Source organism: Nelumbo lutea, chromosome 4, assembly GCF_056320005.1.
Source record: "Nelumbo lutea isolate HS-2025 chromosome 4, American lotus-T2T, whole genome shotgun sequence".
In the NCBI taxonomy this organism is placed as follows: Eukaryota; Viridiplantae; Streptophyta; class Magnoliopsida; order Proteales; family Nelumbonaceae; genus Nelumbo; species Nelumbo lutea.
This window is the reverse complement of record NC_142687.1, coordinates 1,292,073-1,308,720: the sequence shown is the minus strand read 5'-3', so window position 1 is coordinate 1,308,720 and position 16,648 is coordinate 1,292,073. Positions and strand designations below refer to the sequence as shown.

At 37.2% G+C, this 16,648-nt stretch overlaps 1 protein-coding gene and 1 pseudogene across 2 annotated transcripts; one reads left to right on the top strand and one right to left on the bottom strand.

Annotated features, from left to right (window-relative positions):
- The first annotated feature begins 397 nt into the window (after positions 1 to 397).
- MCM2 (minichromosome maintenance (MCM2/3/5) family protein) lies at positions 398 to 9,908 on the top strand. The gene is made up of 21 exons (XM_088986658.1): positions 398 to 624; positions 710 to 775; positions 867 to 976; positions 2,463 to 2,543; positions 2,644 to 2,855; positions 2,937 to 3,115; positions 4,895 to 5,076; positions 5,183 to 5,372; positions 5,518 to 5,737; positions 5,831 to 6,038; positions 6,131 to 6,265; positions 6,353 to 6,544; positions 6,633 to 6,805; positions 6,876 to 7,064; positions 7,140 to 7,256; positions 7,575 to 7,659; positions 7,748 to 7,900; positions 7,982 to 8,107; positions 8,213 to 8,395; positions 9,167 to 9,328; positions 9,427 to 9,908. Exons 4-21 carry the CDS (start codon positions 2,541 to 2,543, stop codon positions 9,541 to 9,543), a joined length of 2,826 nt encoding a protein of 941 aa, XP_088842784.1. The 5' UTR covers positions 398 to 624; positions 710 to 775; positions 867 to 976; positions 2,463 to 2,540; the 3' UTR covers positions 9,544 to 9,908.
- Positions 9,909 to 12,903: 2,995 nt separating this feature from the next.
- LOC148853308 (histone H2A.1-like) lies at positions 12,904 to 13,843 on the bottom strand (annotated as a pseudogene). The gene is made up of 2 exons (XR_016112373.1): positions 13,555 to 13,843; positions 12,904 to 13,413 (listed from the first exon to the last, which is right to left on the bottom strand). The product of XR_016112373.1 is annotated as a histone H2A.1-like (transcript).
- Between the last annotated feature and the right edge of the window lie 2,805 nt (positions 13,844 to 16,648).

The following is a 16,648-nucleotide window of genomic DNA, read 5'->3' as shown; positions in this document are numbered from 1 at the left end:
CCTTGAATTATTTTTAACAAAAAAAATTATTTTTTAAATATGGTCTTCATATGAATCACTACTCCAAATCTTTCTTTTGAAATTGATTTATTTTTTAAATTTATCCTTTATATCAATCACTTAAATGTAAAATTACAACTTAAATTCTCTTTATATCAATCACTCCATAGTCCAAACCCTTCTTTAGGACATTTTTATGCCTTATTTTAGAATATTATATAGAGGGGGTCCACTTCAAACTGTATCTAGGCAATAGTTAATAACGTCAGGGAGGTTTCAGCAATATACCAAAAAACAACCGGCTCGCGTCGCAGCCACGTAGATGACTAAAGAAACGCCACGTGTGTTTTTGGCGGGAAAATTTCCCGCCAAAATGACCGTCCTTCGTCGATGTAGAGAACTAAACGAACCACCCTGCTCTAGTCACTTTTCCCGCCATTAGGTAAGAGGGCGAAAAAACCTTGAAAATCCGAGGAACTCCACCGTTGAGAGGAATCAACGGTTATTTCCGGTTTTCTATTTCCACCGCCGGCTGCCTCTTAGTCCAACGTCAACGGCATGAACGGCTACTTCTGACGGGAAAGGAGGATAAACCGCCGCATAAACTGGTTTTGGGAACCAACGGTAGCGTTAGATCCCATGAGATCTCATTATATGACTGCCAATGGTTTGATATATAAACTGAATCTAGTTTGCTTTGTGTTTTCAGGTGTTGTTTTCGTTTGGTCTACTATCCCGTCAGTTCTCGCATCATCTTCGAAATTTCATTTCAATGGTGTGGCCAGATCTCATGACATCTACTTCTACTGCCTCAGAAATTACATCATCTGATTCAATATATATGCATTTTTTTTATATGTTTCCAGGCATCAGATCTCGACAGAGGCCAGATTGGACTTGTTATCACCCGATCTACATAGACGCTGTGATATTTCATCAAGCGTGCTTCTATCTGTTAACCACTGCAACTTGGAAGGTAAATAACCTCCGGCACTTGCAAATATTGTTGTCCACATTTATGCTTGTCTCTACCTTTCTTCTAGCAGTGAATGAAAATTTTCTAGCTTCCGATTAGCAATAGAATGTCTATTAGGGGGTATTATTATTCGTGTGGTTGCTTTCTTTGTTTTAATCCTTCCCCCATTTTCTCTGTTTTAGTGAAGAAGCAATGTGATCAAATGAATAATTAGAAGAAAACTTTCAACCAAATTTAATTAGCATATGGCACATGAATATTTTGTAATATTACTTAATTAATATTAGAGTAATCAGGAGCAAAATGTTGAAATGAGTATTTATTAAGAAAAATGAGTAATGAGAAGAAGTTTGCCAGACGAGTAATCAGAAGTAATATGCCAAATGAGTACTTATTAAGGCATATTTGCTAATTCTCATGCAAATTAGAGGATTAAATAGGGATGGTTATATTTGGTGTCTGCCCTTCCAAGGTAGACCTTAGGGGTTTATGCATGTGAGATGGATGAGCTGTAATTGTCTGATTTTTATCTCCTTATCACAAGGAGTCTTCATTGTATGCACTTTTCCTTTCTATTTCTTGTTTAATAAAAGTTTCATATGTATTAACAATAGAATGAATCAATGGACTAAGTTTCACAATCTTGGTATGGTTTTGAATAGACACAATCTCCATAGTATTGAAGTGGGTATCAAATTATTAGTCTCATTTCTTTTACAAGATTTTTTTGAGTTGTTATGTAATATCCCTTTAAAATCTGGTAAACAAACTATTGTATATGATCCTCTTTCTTCAGTTAGGAAATGTTTTTTTCCTTGTTCTGTCATTATCTTAGGTGCCACATTAGTTCTGCTGATAGTAAGTTGACTTTTAATTTGGTATAAGGTAACTAGATAATGAAACTGGTTTTGCTACACTTCCTTTTCAGTACAAGGTAATTGGATGTCATGCTTATTAAGTAGGTTGTGAACTTGTAAACGGCTGAGACTGAAGCCAGGTTTGATTACTAAGGTGTCCTCTGTTTTTCATATTGATTAAGTAGGTTTTGACTTCTTAAAGGCTGAGACTGAAACTGTGTTAACAATAAGAACACCTTCATAAAATAGGTTCAGCCTGAAGAAGATTCAAATCCACCACTGAATGGTTGAATTTGTGGTGGTTGAACTCATTTTATTGAGTTTCCGATTGATAGACAGCTAAAATTGTGATAGTGGGGTATGATGCTTCAGACGGTTTGATATTGGACTCCAAAATATGGTTATATATGGGACTTCAAATGGTACTGGGGACTGTGCCCTGTAGTTGTAACATTATAATTCAAACAAACAAATGCCAGCAAACTTGTATTTGTTAGTTTGCTCTCTTCCAACCAAACAGCAATGGCGCAAATGGCTATTCCAACTAACCTAAACTTTGCATTTACCTGAACCGTACATATTTGCATTTGCACTCTGCATATTTGTGTTTACACTCGTGCCAAATGCAGCCTTAAGAGACACCAAACTCACCAAGAAGAGAAAGAGAAGAGAAGAGACACAAAAGAAGGAAGGGACCCTCCTCTCAAATGGTAACGTTGGCACCATATTTCCATTAATTCTATAATAATGTATTAATTCTCTGATCTTTATCTGGCCTAATTCCAACAACTGGTTCTTTGATTTTGGCAGGATGATTCCGAGAACCAACCATCGACACCAGGCTCACCCACCTCTGCGGGGTTCAGCACAGATCGATTACCTCCGAACACCAGCCGGACCTCTGATACCTACTCTGACGATGATGAGGCTGCTGTTGATCCTGAGATCATTAGGGATGAACCTGATGATGGGGATGCAGAAGAAGAAGAAGGAGAAGACCTTTACAATGACAACTACTTGGAGTAAGAAAATAGATTCTTTCTCTTTTCAATAGTTACTATTTTGATTTTTAATCTGATTTTTTTTCCTTTGTGGAATTTTAGCGACTACCGTCGGATGGATGAGCATGACCAGTATGAATCAATCGGTATCGATGACTCATTGGAGGATGAGAGGGACTTGGATCAAATCATGGAAGACCGCAGAGCGGCAGAAGTCGAGCTAGATGCCAGGGGTGGTCAAAAGAGTAATCGGAAACTCCCCCGGCTTCTGCATGACCAAGGTAATGAGATCAACATAATCTCAAGACCCTATACTGTCATTCTGCTCCTTTCTTTTAGGATATCTGACAGTTGAACCCTTTCAGCTAATGTATTCCTATTTCCTAAAAGCCTTAGTTATGATCTAGTAGTCCGATTTATTCAAAAAATGGAAAAAAATAAACATTCCCTTGACTTACCATCAAACAGGAAAACCTATACTCTACACGTTTACAATGTCAGTGATTTTGGTCTTAGTGTTGAATATAATAATGTTTACAATCAATACTATACGAATAAAGGGCGAGTCCTACACTAAATCAGTCAAAGTCAGAATCCTCTGTGGTTTGTGAATTTGTATTGTGCTTCTTCAAAACAAAAAAAAAATGTGTCAGATAAGAGATGAATATGTTTGTTTTTTGTCTTAATGTTATGTTCAAAAGAGCGTTGTAACAAGATTGAGCTAAACTGGGAGAATGATAGCTCCAGTCCTAGGTCGTGGTTGTAATCAAAGATGGTGATCAGCTGTTTAATGGGTTTGTCATAAAGAATTACATATGCAAAAATTCACCATGATTTAACCAGTTTCTACATCTGGTTTGTGGTCCTGAGTTGTAAAGGATTGCTTTTTCCACCATATGGCTGAATACATTAAACTTGTTATCTGCAATCCTTTATTAGGGTAGCCTTTCCAGCTAGGTAACCTATGGCATACCTGGATGGTGAATTTATCTTCCTTGTAAATTGGATTGATTCATGGATCAGTTTTTGTGCTAAAAAAATAGCTTGTGCTTTGCAACGCTACTCCATCCAAAACAGAATTAAGAACACAGGTTTAAAAATTCCTTCTGTCATGGAACATCAGGAGATTCTCTTCTTAAGGTCTATATGTCCTAGTGACCGCCCAACTGTGACCAAAAGAACTGCCATTAACCATAATAAGTGAATTGTATGTGGATATTTTATTATATGATGTTTCTCGTAACCCTCATCTTGTGCAATGAACTAGGTATCATCTTTAGGCTGCCAACATCATATGCTACTCATAAAAAAAAAAACATCATATGCTACTCATACAAGCATTAAGGTAACTTAGATAACTAGAATTCAGATATCTTTAAAGCCTTATTTGAAAATGGTTTCTGAAGCAATTAACTGGGTCACTTTAGTCTCTTACCCAAGGTATTTGCACACTGCAATACATGCGTATCAATGTAAGCCCAGTTTACATGAATGGTTTCAAACTTAGAAGACCTGATTAGAGGTAAATGTAAGCTCAAACTTTTTTTATTGGAAAACTCTGCATTGTATTGATTTAAAAGAATTATAAAACACAATGAGAGAAAGGCACCACATCCCTGCGGGTAGTGCCAACTAATATGCCCTGTTACACCCTTCTAATCAACCATATTAGAAAATCAGTTGAATTCTGTTTACCCCTTGTTTGTCTAGAAAGTCAGTCAAACCGTTTGCTTCCCTTTTTATCCATTGGAATTGAACTTGTAATTTCTGTGCCAATTTCCTCACTTCTATCAGTACATGACTCTATTGCCAATTTAACAAGCTGTTCACTAAACCTCTTACTAAGATGTGGGAATCTCCTACTTTAATATTTCTCATACGTAGCAGCTTTCCCAGTTTAAATCCTTGGTGCACGACAGGTAGTTCGAGCTGTAATGAGTCTCCTTGTTGTACTGATCCTAAATAAAAATCCACAAGTTGATACTTCATTCCTGTGATAGTTTAACTTGAAAAGGTTTTTAATAAGCATGGAAATCTTCAACCCAAGGTTTTGGTTTCAGACACCGATGAGGATGTAAACTACAGGCCTCCAAAAAGGTCAAGAGCTGATTTCAGGCCTCCAAGAGGACCAAGAAGCTATGATGATACTGATGCAATGCAAAGTTCACCAGGAAGGTCACAACGAGGGAACTCAAGAGACGATGTTCCAATCACTGATCAGACAGATGATGGCCACTATGAGGTGTTAAATTATCTTAAGCTCAAAATTATACCTTTGTTACAAATGAATTTTATTTTGGGTTTTGTTTGGTGTCCTTATAATAACTGTTTTGGAACATATTTGGCAGGATGAAGATGATGACGAAGGTGAGTTTGAAATGTACCGTGTCCAAGGAACATTAAGGGAGTGGGTTACTAGAGATGAGGTGCGTAGATTCATCGCCAAGAAGTTCAAGGAGTTCTTGCTAACATATGTGAACCAAAAGAATGAACAAGGGGATTTTGAATATGTACGGCTAATAAATGAGATGGTTTCAGGTGAAATTTCTCTCATGCTATTCAAATCTCTTTAACATTTAAACCAAACTTAAACTGTGAATAATTCATTATTGCTGTATATATACACAATCATGAAATATTTTGTTCTTTCCTTACCTCAATATGCTGGATATTCTGTCTGCAGCTAATAGATGTAGCTTGGAGATTGATTACAAGCAATTCATTTACATTCATCCCAACATTGCCATTTGGCTAGCTGATGCACCTCAATCAGTCCTTGAAGTTATGGAAGAAGTTGCCAAGAATGTTGTATTTGATTTACACCCTAATTACAAGAACATCCATCAAAAGATATATGTTCGGATTTCAAACTTACCAGTTTATGACCAAATTCGCAACATAAGGTGATTCAAATAGGCCCCTAGTAGGTTATAAGTGTTTTTTTCTCTGTTTCCATCCTCACTCCTGTTTGCAATCTGTGTTGTGATGCACACCAGGCAAATCCATTTAAACACTATGATTCGTATCGGTGGAGTTGTGACTAGACGGTCTGGGGTTTTTCCCCAATTGCAGCAGGTGAAGTATGATTGCAACAAATGTGGGATGGTTCTTGGTCCATTCTTCCAAAATTCGTATTCAGAAGTGAAAGTGGGATCTTGTCCTGAATGTCAGTCGAAAGGACCATTTACTGTCAATATCGAGCAGGTTAGTTTTCTATGAACCATCTACATGGTTGACAACAAGTAAAGGTCAGATAACTAACATTTTTTTTTAAATGTTACCATGCGTTTTTATAGACAATCTACAGGAACTATCAAAAGCTCACCCTTCAGGAGAGTCCCGGAATTGTGCCTGCAGGTCGACTACCGAGATACAAGGAAGTGATACTCTTGAATGACCTGATAGACTGTGCCCGTCCAGGGGAAGAAATTGTATATCTCTGTCTCAGAATTATATGTCATGTTGTTACTTTGAGCCCATGAGTACCATTTTAATGGATGTCTCATGTTATCGTGCAGGAAGTGACAGGCATATACACAAACAATTTTGACTTATCTTTAAATACAAAAAATGGTTTCCCTGTGTTTGCTACAGTGGTTGAAGCAAACTATGTCACCAAAAAGCAAGATCTCTTTTCAGCTTACAAACTCACTGAGGAAGACAAGGACGAAATTCGGAAATTGGCTAAGGATCCCAGGATTGGTGAAAGGGTTTGTTATTAAGAATATTATTCCCTTTAACATTCCCTTTGTATTTTTGGTAACTGCTGATTTTCTAAAGCTATATAACTTAAATCAGATAATCAAGTCCATAGCACCATCTATCTATGGCCATGAGGATATAAAAACTGCAATAGCTCTTGCAATGTTTGGTGGCCAGGAGAAAAATGTTGAAGGGAAACATCGGCTGCGTGGTGATATAAATGTACTTCTTCTAGGAGATCCAGGCACAGCTAAATCACAATTCCTCAAGTAAGCATCGCCAGACTTAATTATTTCATACTTATAACCAGATTGTCTAATCATCCAATGTTACTTGTAGGTATGTTGAGAAAACTGGGCAGAGGGCTGTATATACAACTGGAAAAGGAGCTTCTGCTGTTGGGCTTACAGCAGCAGTCCACAAGGATCCTGTCACTCGGGAGTGGACCCTTGAAGGAGGAGCACTTGTCCTAGCTGATAGAGGGATCTGCCTTATTGATGAATTTGACAAGATGAATGATCAGGACAGGTAATAAATTTACATAAAATCATTTTGATTCACCTGTAGAAGTATGGGTATAAAATTTCTTTTTTGCTTGGTCAGAGTGAGTATCCATGAAGCAATGGAGCAGCAGAGTATTAGTATATCAAAGGCAGGCATTGTCACGTCTCTCCAGGCTCGTTGCTCTGTCATTGCAGCTGCAAATCCAATTGGAGGAAGGTGAGAAGGTTGATAGGGTTCATTCAACTAATACATAGACTTATAGTTGCATGTGGTTTACCTACTCATTGGATAAAGTTGATGGTGCATGTATTCTTAAATCAATTTTAGATTCAACCATACAATTATTCTCCCTTTTTCATTTTTCCTGGTTTCACTAAGAGGTGACCAGCCCCCATTGGATCATCCCCAAATATTTTCATGTTTGCAACTTGTGAGCGGGGAAGCAATCTTACTGCTCAAAATGGAGCCATGCTTGATTATAGATTTTCTGCCATTTCCTATAATCACTAACATTTCAGAATCAATTGTTTGCAGATATGATTCTTCGAAGACTTTTACGCAAAATGTTGAACTGACAGATCCAATCATTTCTCGTTTTGATGTCCTCTGCGTTGTTAAGGTCATTGGTTGTTTTCTCTGCTAAGATCTTGTTAACTTAAAACTTCTAAGTGCTGTCTTTGATGGAGAAGACAATTGATTACTTGCAGGATGTGGTTGACCCAGTCACAGATGAAATGCTTGCCAAATTTGTTGTTGACAGCCATTTCAAATCACAACCCAAAGGTGCTAACTTGGATGACAAATCCATAAGCCAATCCCAAGAAGATCCTCCAGCCTCTGCCAGGCCTGTGGACCCTGAGGTTTTGGACCTGATTCTTATCTAATATCTTCCTGTGAATTTACTTCATTTTCTATTCAATTTATGTCTTCTGTCTAATCAGATACTCTCTCAAGATATGCTAAAAAAGTACATAACCTATGCCAAGTTGAATATATTCCCAAGATTGCATGATGCTGATTTGAACAAACTCACGCATGTGTATGCTGAACTGCGAAGGGAGTCTTCGGTGAGATTAAATGGACTTTGGCTTTTTTTTTTTTCCTTCTCACTTCACCACTTTGATTTCTTCATGATATACGACTTCTTGTCATTCTTGGCATGATAAATCTAGCATGGACAAGGAGTACCCATAGCAGTGAGGCACATAGAATCAATGATACGGATGTCTGAAGCACATGCGAGAATGCACCTTAGAGAACATGTAACTCAGGAAGATGTGGACATGGCAATACGTGTCCTACTTGATTCATTCATTTCAACACAAAAGTTTGGGGTGCAAAAAGCTCTACAAAAGGTTCAGTTTTCAACTTTTATCCTAGCATAGTTCTTTGAATTTGTCTACACATACTAGCATCAATAATGTCATTGTCAAATAGGGGCTTCAGTTTTTGTGCAGACACTTTTATATCATCATCATCATCATCATCGTGCAAGCCTTATCCCAACTATATGAGATCTGCTACATGAATCCTGTTTCACCATCTGTTCTATTTAAAGCCATATAATCTGCAAATATTATATGATACACTCTAATTAGCATAAATTTTCTATGGAAATTGAAGAATCAAGAAAGCAAAATTGTAGTGTTGGATGCCATGATTGTTAATACTAATCATTCAACATGGGATAAAAGGCATTATTTCTTCTCAAAAAACAGTAATCATCTATAACCGTTCAGGCTGCTTACCAAGAAAAACAAGAGAAAGGGAAAAAGGCGATAACAGCAAATTCTAGTCTAGCAACTGATTTGGCTTGTCTGGCAAGTATTCAGATGTTTAGGTTAATTAATCATGTGCTGATGGTAATACAGACTGGTTTTTATTGGTATTCAATCTCAAGAGCTATCTCCATGATCACATCTTCATCATTACTAATGTATAGCTTGTAGTGTTTTCCTTGAAAAATTGAGTCAGTTTGACTTGCCTTACAGAATTAAGCAATTCTATCATCACTTTAGTTAAATGACTTTTATTATTCTAGCTTCTACGTGAACCTCATAAAATAACTTGCCTCTGACATTCTCTTAGAAGGAATTAATTAAAGGGCATTCTTAATATTGTTGCAGAGCTTCAAAAAATACATGACATTCAAGAAGGATTATAATGAGCTGCTCCTCTATCTACTCCGGGGGCTGGTGAAGGACGCCATCAACTTTGAAGAACTTGTATCTGGGTCGACGGCAGGGCTTACCCACGTTGAAGTGAAGGTGGAAGAGCTGCTTAACAAGGTATTGAGACGTAAACTTGTGCTTTCCTTGTTTAGACATGCTTTCACAATCTGAGACCTTATGTTTTTTGCTTGTTGGTTGATGCGTCTTTGGTGTAGGCACAGGATTATGAAATTTATGATCTGAAACCCTTCTTCACAAGCACCCGATTCTCTAAAGCCAATTTCGAGTTAGATGAAGAGCGAGGAGTGATAAAACATCCCCTTGCGAGATAAGAAAAGGAGATGACTTGGGAGGTACACTTGTTTAAATGTTGGACTAGAACCTTAAATTGATGCTTGAAGAGAAATGGAGCATGATGCAGAACATATGGATTTTGATGGAATATGGTGAAGGGAATCCGGAGGAAGCAGCCTGGATATTATCTTCACATCCAAAGTCACGGTTCATTGTCATGTTTTAATGTCATTCATATTGATCGTTTTAAGGGTTTTAGTTCTTGAATATCATTTCAATCTCAACTGTAGAATATATGATAGGGTTATATATTTTTTCTGGCGAGGCCAGCTTTTTTGTTTATAATACAGTGGTAAGGGCCATTTTTGTATGTGAGGGAAACAGAGGCTGATATTTTTTCCCATTTTGGATCCCCATGTTTCAACAGAGAAGGCCAAGGGTGGGTGGGATACACGGTTTCTTTAGGAGCTAAATTTTTTTGGTAGCAAAAGGTGTCATCGTCTCGTCGTTTTCTAAAATTTTACAATCGTCATTGCTTGGCACTTCGGTAGCTTCCCCAGTAACCAAGCGGCCAAACCCAGCGCGGATCGAATTTCGGTTAGCTGGATCTGAATGCTATGGTTTGCGGAACCGGTTCCACGCCACGCCAGTAATAGATTCATGGGCCTAGGTGTGTTCACCGTGGGGCAATTTTCTGGATCGAACCGATTTGTTTGGTTTATACATTCAATCGAACTGATGCAACCGGTTAATTGGTTGGCTGGTTAACTGGTGGATCGGTTAATTGTGGTTTGGATTTTTTTATGCCCTCAAAATAAAAAAAAAGGGGAAATTGGAGACAAGAAGAGCGGGTGTTCGAGAGAGTGGGAGTGGGAGAAACACAGAGAGCTCAGAGACGAGAGAGAGTTCAAAGATTGGGTAAGAATGAAGAAAATTGATTTCTGGGAGCGTGAAAGGCTGTCGCCCTTTGGTCCGTTGATTTTTGGGAGTGCTGAAGGCGTCTATGAAACTATTGCAGTTCATTTTGGGAGCAAAGGTTTTACTTTTAGGCTGAAAAGTCTGGCTGCCCAGACTGGCGAACACTCTGGAGCCTAGACTGCCGAACTGAAATGTTTGAGTTCAGCATTTATTAGATTTTCAAAAAATAATATATAATATTATGTATATATTGGTCGGTTTGGTTAATTGCTGTTTTTTTAAATTGTTAATTGAAACTTTTGGTTTTTTAAAAACGTCAAATTGAAATCGAACGAATCGGTTTGGTTAATTGATTTTTCGGTTTAGTTTGGCTTTTCAGTTTTTTTGCTCACCCCTAGGTCTAGGGTCCTATTGTCATAGTGTGGGGCCTATATATTTTGGTGTTCAACCAAACCTTGCTCGCCCAAATCTACTCATAAAAGCGCACCTCACACTGACCTCAGTGTAATGGGAGCATCTCCAGTATTGTGGTTTCTGTCATGGTTGGAGTGTCCATTTAGAAACTGGATCTGCTCCTCACACCTGGTGTCTCACAAGCGCTTCACATGCACATCTTATCATGCATTGGGGATATCTCCTGTATTTTTTAGTTATTATTCATGGGAGATATTCTCAATGCACGGTGGATGTGCCTATGAGGTGCCCATTTGTGAGGAGCAGATCCCGTCACATCCATTTAGATTTTGGATTTGATTGCACCTCACACCCATCTCACAAATTCAGATTTGCTCCTCAGAGCGCAATTCACACCAACCTCAGTGCATTGCAGCTGTGCATTGTTACCTTTGCGCAGCTGCATATGAGAATTTACATCTGCGCCTCACAGAATATGCCCCACATACCAAATGTGTATTGAAAACATTTCCCCCCAATGACAACTTTGAGAGAGATTTTCAATGCAGGCTGAGATGTACATGTGATGCGCCCATGGGGCACTCTCCTTAGGGTGCTGATGTGAATTCTGTATAATACTACATGTGCAAGGGAACACCTATCTTACCACACACCGAGTACATGTGAACAATTGATACACTCAGTCCCAACAAGTGCAGCAGAGTGGATTAGAAAAGCACAAGTTTGCCAACTCAGGTGTGGCTTAGTTGGTATGTTAACTGGTACTGGGATTCATCATAAAAATGGGACCTGCCATGTAGGAGATGTGTAGTGTGAGATCATATTGATAAAGGGCTGGAAAGTATTTTATAGTAGGTGATACGAACTCCAGCATAGCATAAACTCTAATTTGTTTTCCACAACCATCAACTTTTAGAGTTTACATTGATACCCCACAGGCACCCCACATGTACATCTCATCATCATGTACTATTCCATTCCCGTCATTCGGAGAAAAATAAAAAAGAACAAGCTGACAAGCCTGATATTGAGTTTGACGTTTTCTATCCTAACTTAGAAAAAAATATGTAAAATTAAGATCCTTAAATCCTTTTAAACTTTTTTGTAGATAAACCAAGGACTAGAGATTGAGAATGTTACCAATAAAGACGTGGAGCCCATTTGTGTCAATTGAAAAAAGCCGACCTGATAATGTTACCAGAAGACTGGGTTGAAGATCAAGTCAAAAAGTATGAACCTTATGTAACTTTGGGTTGGGCTAAAATCTAAATTGGATTTAATTTCATATTTACATGTGTAAACAGTATATAAATATAAATTTATACATTGAAATATAAATAATATTATATATATATATATATATATATATTATCTTTATTTTACCTTTTAAAGGTATTTTGTTCTAAAATAGAATAGTTATGTTATTTTATACATAATAATGTTAATATTGAATAAGTGTAAACACTTAAAATTCAATAAACAGTACATTTGTCAAAATCGGCGAAAGGATTGGGGCCAGGGAGTTAAGCAACTCAAGTTAAGTTAGGGTTGACCTCAAGATAACTAAACCCAGTTCGACTTGAACCGCTGGTTAGCTCCATTCCACAATCCCCATTGCAGGAAGGAGTTTAGCTTCAGTCAGGGCATTACCCTTTTGAACAGCCTTTATAGCCTTACATCAGCCTTGCATTGAGAATATCTGCATACTTGTGTAATTTACTTCATAGAGAGATATTCTTGATTCAAGGATGCGAAAGGCCATTGGGACGGTGTGAGCACAGACTTGCCCTGACCGAAGCCGATCTTGGCAAGGTGGCGTTCGAACGGCGGGAGACTAAAAAGAATTCCACCACTAAAAAATCCCTTCGAGCCTTCAATTGCAATTTATCCTCCACATGACATTATCTGCCTACGGAGGACAAGGGATTTGAGAAGTTCAACGAATCAGACAGAAACACATTGTTCCTGTAGTTGGTCATATAATTATGTATTCCAATCCTCTTAACCCAACGACGAAGTACTAATTTAAGGAAGATAGAAATAAAAAAAGAAGGGGAATGCATGGATAAGGTGAAATTTCATTGTATTTGGATATCAGGATATGTAAAGGAGGCCTACAAGAAGTTCAGACTTGGCTCTTCGACACCAAAAAATAACTATTGAAATCTATAAATTTGGCACCAAATAACAGTTCCCCCCTCCTCACTGTAACTTCGTCTAATCACTCTCTGAAAGAGTTAGATCAGCACCATTCTTTACACACAAAAATTAAATCTACTCCCCCGTCAGAGAGCAGATTTAAAAACCAACACAAAGCTCTATTGGGTTCTTCTGAGTTAGGTTCACGCCTTCTTCGGTGACTTGGTCTTGGTCTCTCCTGCAGCACTTCCAGATTTTTCGGTCCTCTTGGGCAACAGAACTTGATGAATGTTGGGCAGGACACCACCATGAACAATCGTCACACCAGCCAATAATTTCCCAAGCTCCTCGTCGTTCCTTACTGCCAGCAGAACATGCCTTGGAATAATACGGATCTTCTTGTTGTCCCGAGCTGCGTTTCCGGCGAGTTCAAGCGCCTAAAATAGGAAGAAGAAAGAAGAAAGGAAGAAAATATTAAAACCACACAAAATAAAATCCTACCCCACAATAGAATAAGAGAAGAAAACTCAAAACCACAAAGCGAAGTAACCCAACTCAGAGGGGAAAAAGATAAATACCTCAGCAGCCAAATACTCAAGAACGGCAGCCAAGTAAATAGGAGCACCATTGCCAAGCCTCTCAGCATATCTACCTTTCTTCAAAAACCTCGCTACCCTTCCTACGGGAAATTGAAGCCCAGCCCTCACGGACTAAGAAATTGGTTTTCGCTTCGCCGACCCTTTTCTCCCTCCGGCAGCTTTCACCGTCTTTCCAGGTTCCATTTCTTTCTCAGCAGTCTGCTCTATCAGACGAAAGGTTTGAATGTTTGATGAAATTATGAAACTACTTTGGCGGTACATTTGAATCTCAAGGCCCCCTTTTTATATAGAAAATAGTGATCCGTGTACTACTAGATCTCAACCGTTGATATGTGGAAGAATGTAATCAAAATTGAAAGAATTTTGATAAATAACACTTATTCCAGTTTGACCGCTTATTGCAGTTTGTTGCTCAGTTGATTGCAATCACCTCCTTAAATATTTGCAAGTAGATTTTTTTTTTTGTTAAAATCCTTTAAAAAGAGGCATGAATGAATGAATCATTAGCCCTAAATATTTATTTTTTCCAATTTTCTCATTGAATGAATCATTAGCCCAAACTTTTTCAATATCTTTCCTAAAGTTGATTTACTTCCCAAATTGCCCTTCATATCGATGGCTCAAAGGTAAGATGTATACTTCCAATTTTGTGAAATTAGGGTATTTTGGACATTTTTGTGTCTCTTATTAATAGATTCTAATAAAAGAGGTATACTTACAATTATATTTGAAAATTCAGGGGAGGTGAATGCAATTACCAAACTTCAAGGAAAATTTCAGCAACAATCAGAATATCCAAGAGAAGTTTTAGCAATTTACCCTAAAAAACAATTTGAATTATCCGAACATGATCACTTTGTAGTTGGCCATGGCCATGAGCATGGAGCCAATGATAACATCCACACCAGCCATAGATGTCAAGTGAGTGGTTGTGGGTAGTATGAAGGAGGCCCAACACGTTTGAACATAATTTGTGTCCACACATCACATACATGATGGGTTCTAGTTTCACAATAAGATATGTGGACATGAGTTTGAATTACCTGCCAATAAAATGTGTTCCAACACAATATGATACTATGCATCTCATACATTATATGTCCCACTTTTATGGTGGATCCCAGTCTCATTATAAGATGTGCGGGGTGAGATTACATTGATAGGGGTTGGAAGGTATTTTGTTGGCAGGAGATCCCAATTATGTGGAAATAGATCATGATTGGAATGTGATATGGGACAATTTTTGTTGTTAATAGATCCAATTGTTGTATGAATATCCATGCTTATGGTAAATATATGACCTCCCTCTTTTTTTCTTTTAAATGGTAAATTGAAGACCATGTATTTTGGCTTTTAAATGTGTCACTCTACTACATAAAGTTATGAACTTTTAGAAGATAATACCTGCCCATACACACGCAAAACAATTTTGATAGTGGTTTCAAAATTTTAAATTAACCATTGTTAGAGCACCTGGAAAGTTGATTCATTCATCGCCCTAGGCTAACCCACTATGTGGCTAATTGTGCAGAGTAACATATTATACCATTCCTTCCAAAATTATGTAATTTCTCATACAATTAATCAACTTCCTACTTGCTCAAAATTCCAAATAAATGACTATAATACTACTAAAAATAATAAATCAAAGTAGGAGCTAACACCCCTTAGCAGTATTCTATAAATTAGAATCACTACATTCCTACAATTTAAATACAAAAGTGGATCAACTAATTTGAGAAATAACCCATTGTTTTGATAATATAAATTAAAGGATTATATTTTGGGATTCAATGTACAAAATAATATGGTAGAAGGTTCCAATACAATATTGACATCTTTAATATCAAATCATTATAAGCAAAATGATACTCAATAACGATTTTAATAAGTGTAAGGGAGTAAATAGACTTGATGTGCCATCTTTCAAGAAGCCCCACATGTTACAATGGTAGTTAAATTGTAAAAACTAACTTTTTCTCTTTAATCATTCACTTTAGTACTTAAAATATTGCTATCTCTTGAGTTTATAAGCCAAAATGCATTAGATGCTTAAAGTGATTCAATTATTGTGGCTTTGTTTGTAAACAAAAAACCCCCAAAGCCCAAGTTTTCCTGAAAAAAAGAAAGAAAGAAAGAAACGTGAGAATAAGCCAATAAAAACTATGAAGAAGACATAAATAAAATTTACCAAACAAGGATATTAACATAGTTGAAAATATACCCATGTAAATTTGTCATTCATAAAATCTATGATGCAGAAAAGATATGATATAGAAAGAGTTTTGACCAATTAAAATTCATCCATGAATTTTGATAAATAACACCTTATTTGCTCCCACGTTTGTGATTTCAGTTTATTGGTCAATCATTTTTCCCATATCATATCTTTTCCATATCATAGTCGAACCCCATTTTTTTATCTTGTTCTGAATTATAATGGCACATGGGTATCTATTGGTATGGCTGTGTGGTTACATAGGTTTGGTCCCATTTGTTTAAGTCATGACTAGAGAGTGATAAAAAAAGCTTGATAAGTCTGGGCTCATTCAAACTTTTGAAGGAGAAAACTCCAAATAGTAGACAAGTGGTCCAAATGTTTGGTGGTAAAAAAGCTTGAAAAGCAGTGAAAACAAAACATTCCAAAATGAAGAGTTAGAGAGTAGTTCGATGAAATCAATACGAAACCCCTAAGTGATATAAAATATTAACTTAAAAAATAGAACATTTTTTTTAGAGAGCAGAAAATATTTTTCATTAAAAGACTCACCTGTAGTAGCTTCAATGAGAACAATACGATGGTAGTTGTGAATGTTGGGAATAATTGGATCACAAGTTGGGAAGATAAGGTTCAAAAAAGTGATTAGGGTTTTAAATTTTTAAACGGTGAACATTGTTTAGAAGTAAAGAGAGAGAAGTTCAAAGACGCAGAGAGAGAATGAGGAGATGGCGATTAAGATTTTATAGTTGAACAGTATTTGGAGACAAAGATGGGGTTCAAGGAGAAAGAAGAGATAAAACTTTTTTTCTGAAATTGGGTTTGAAAATTTTTTGGGAACTAACGGTGGGGCTT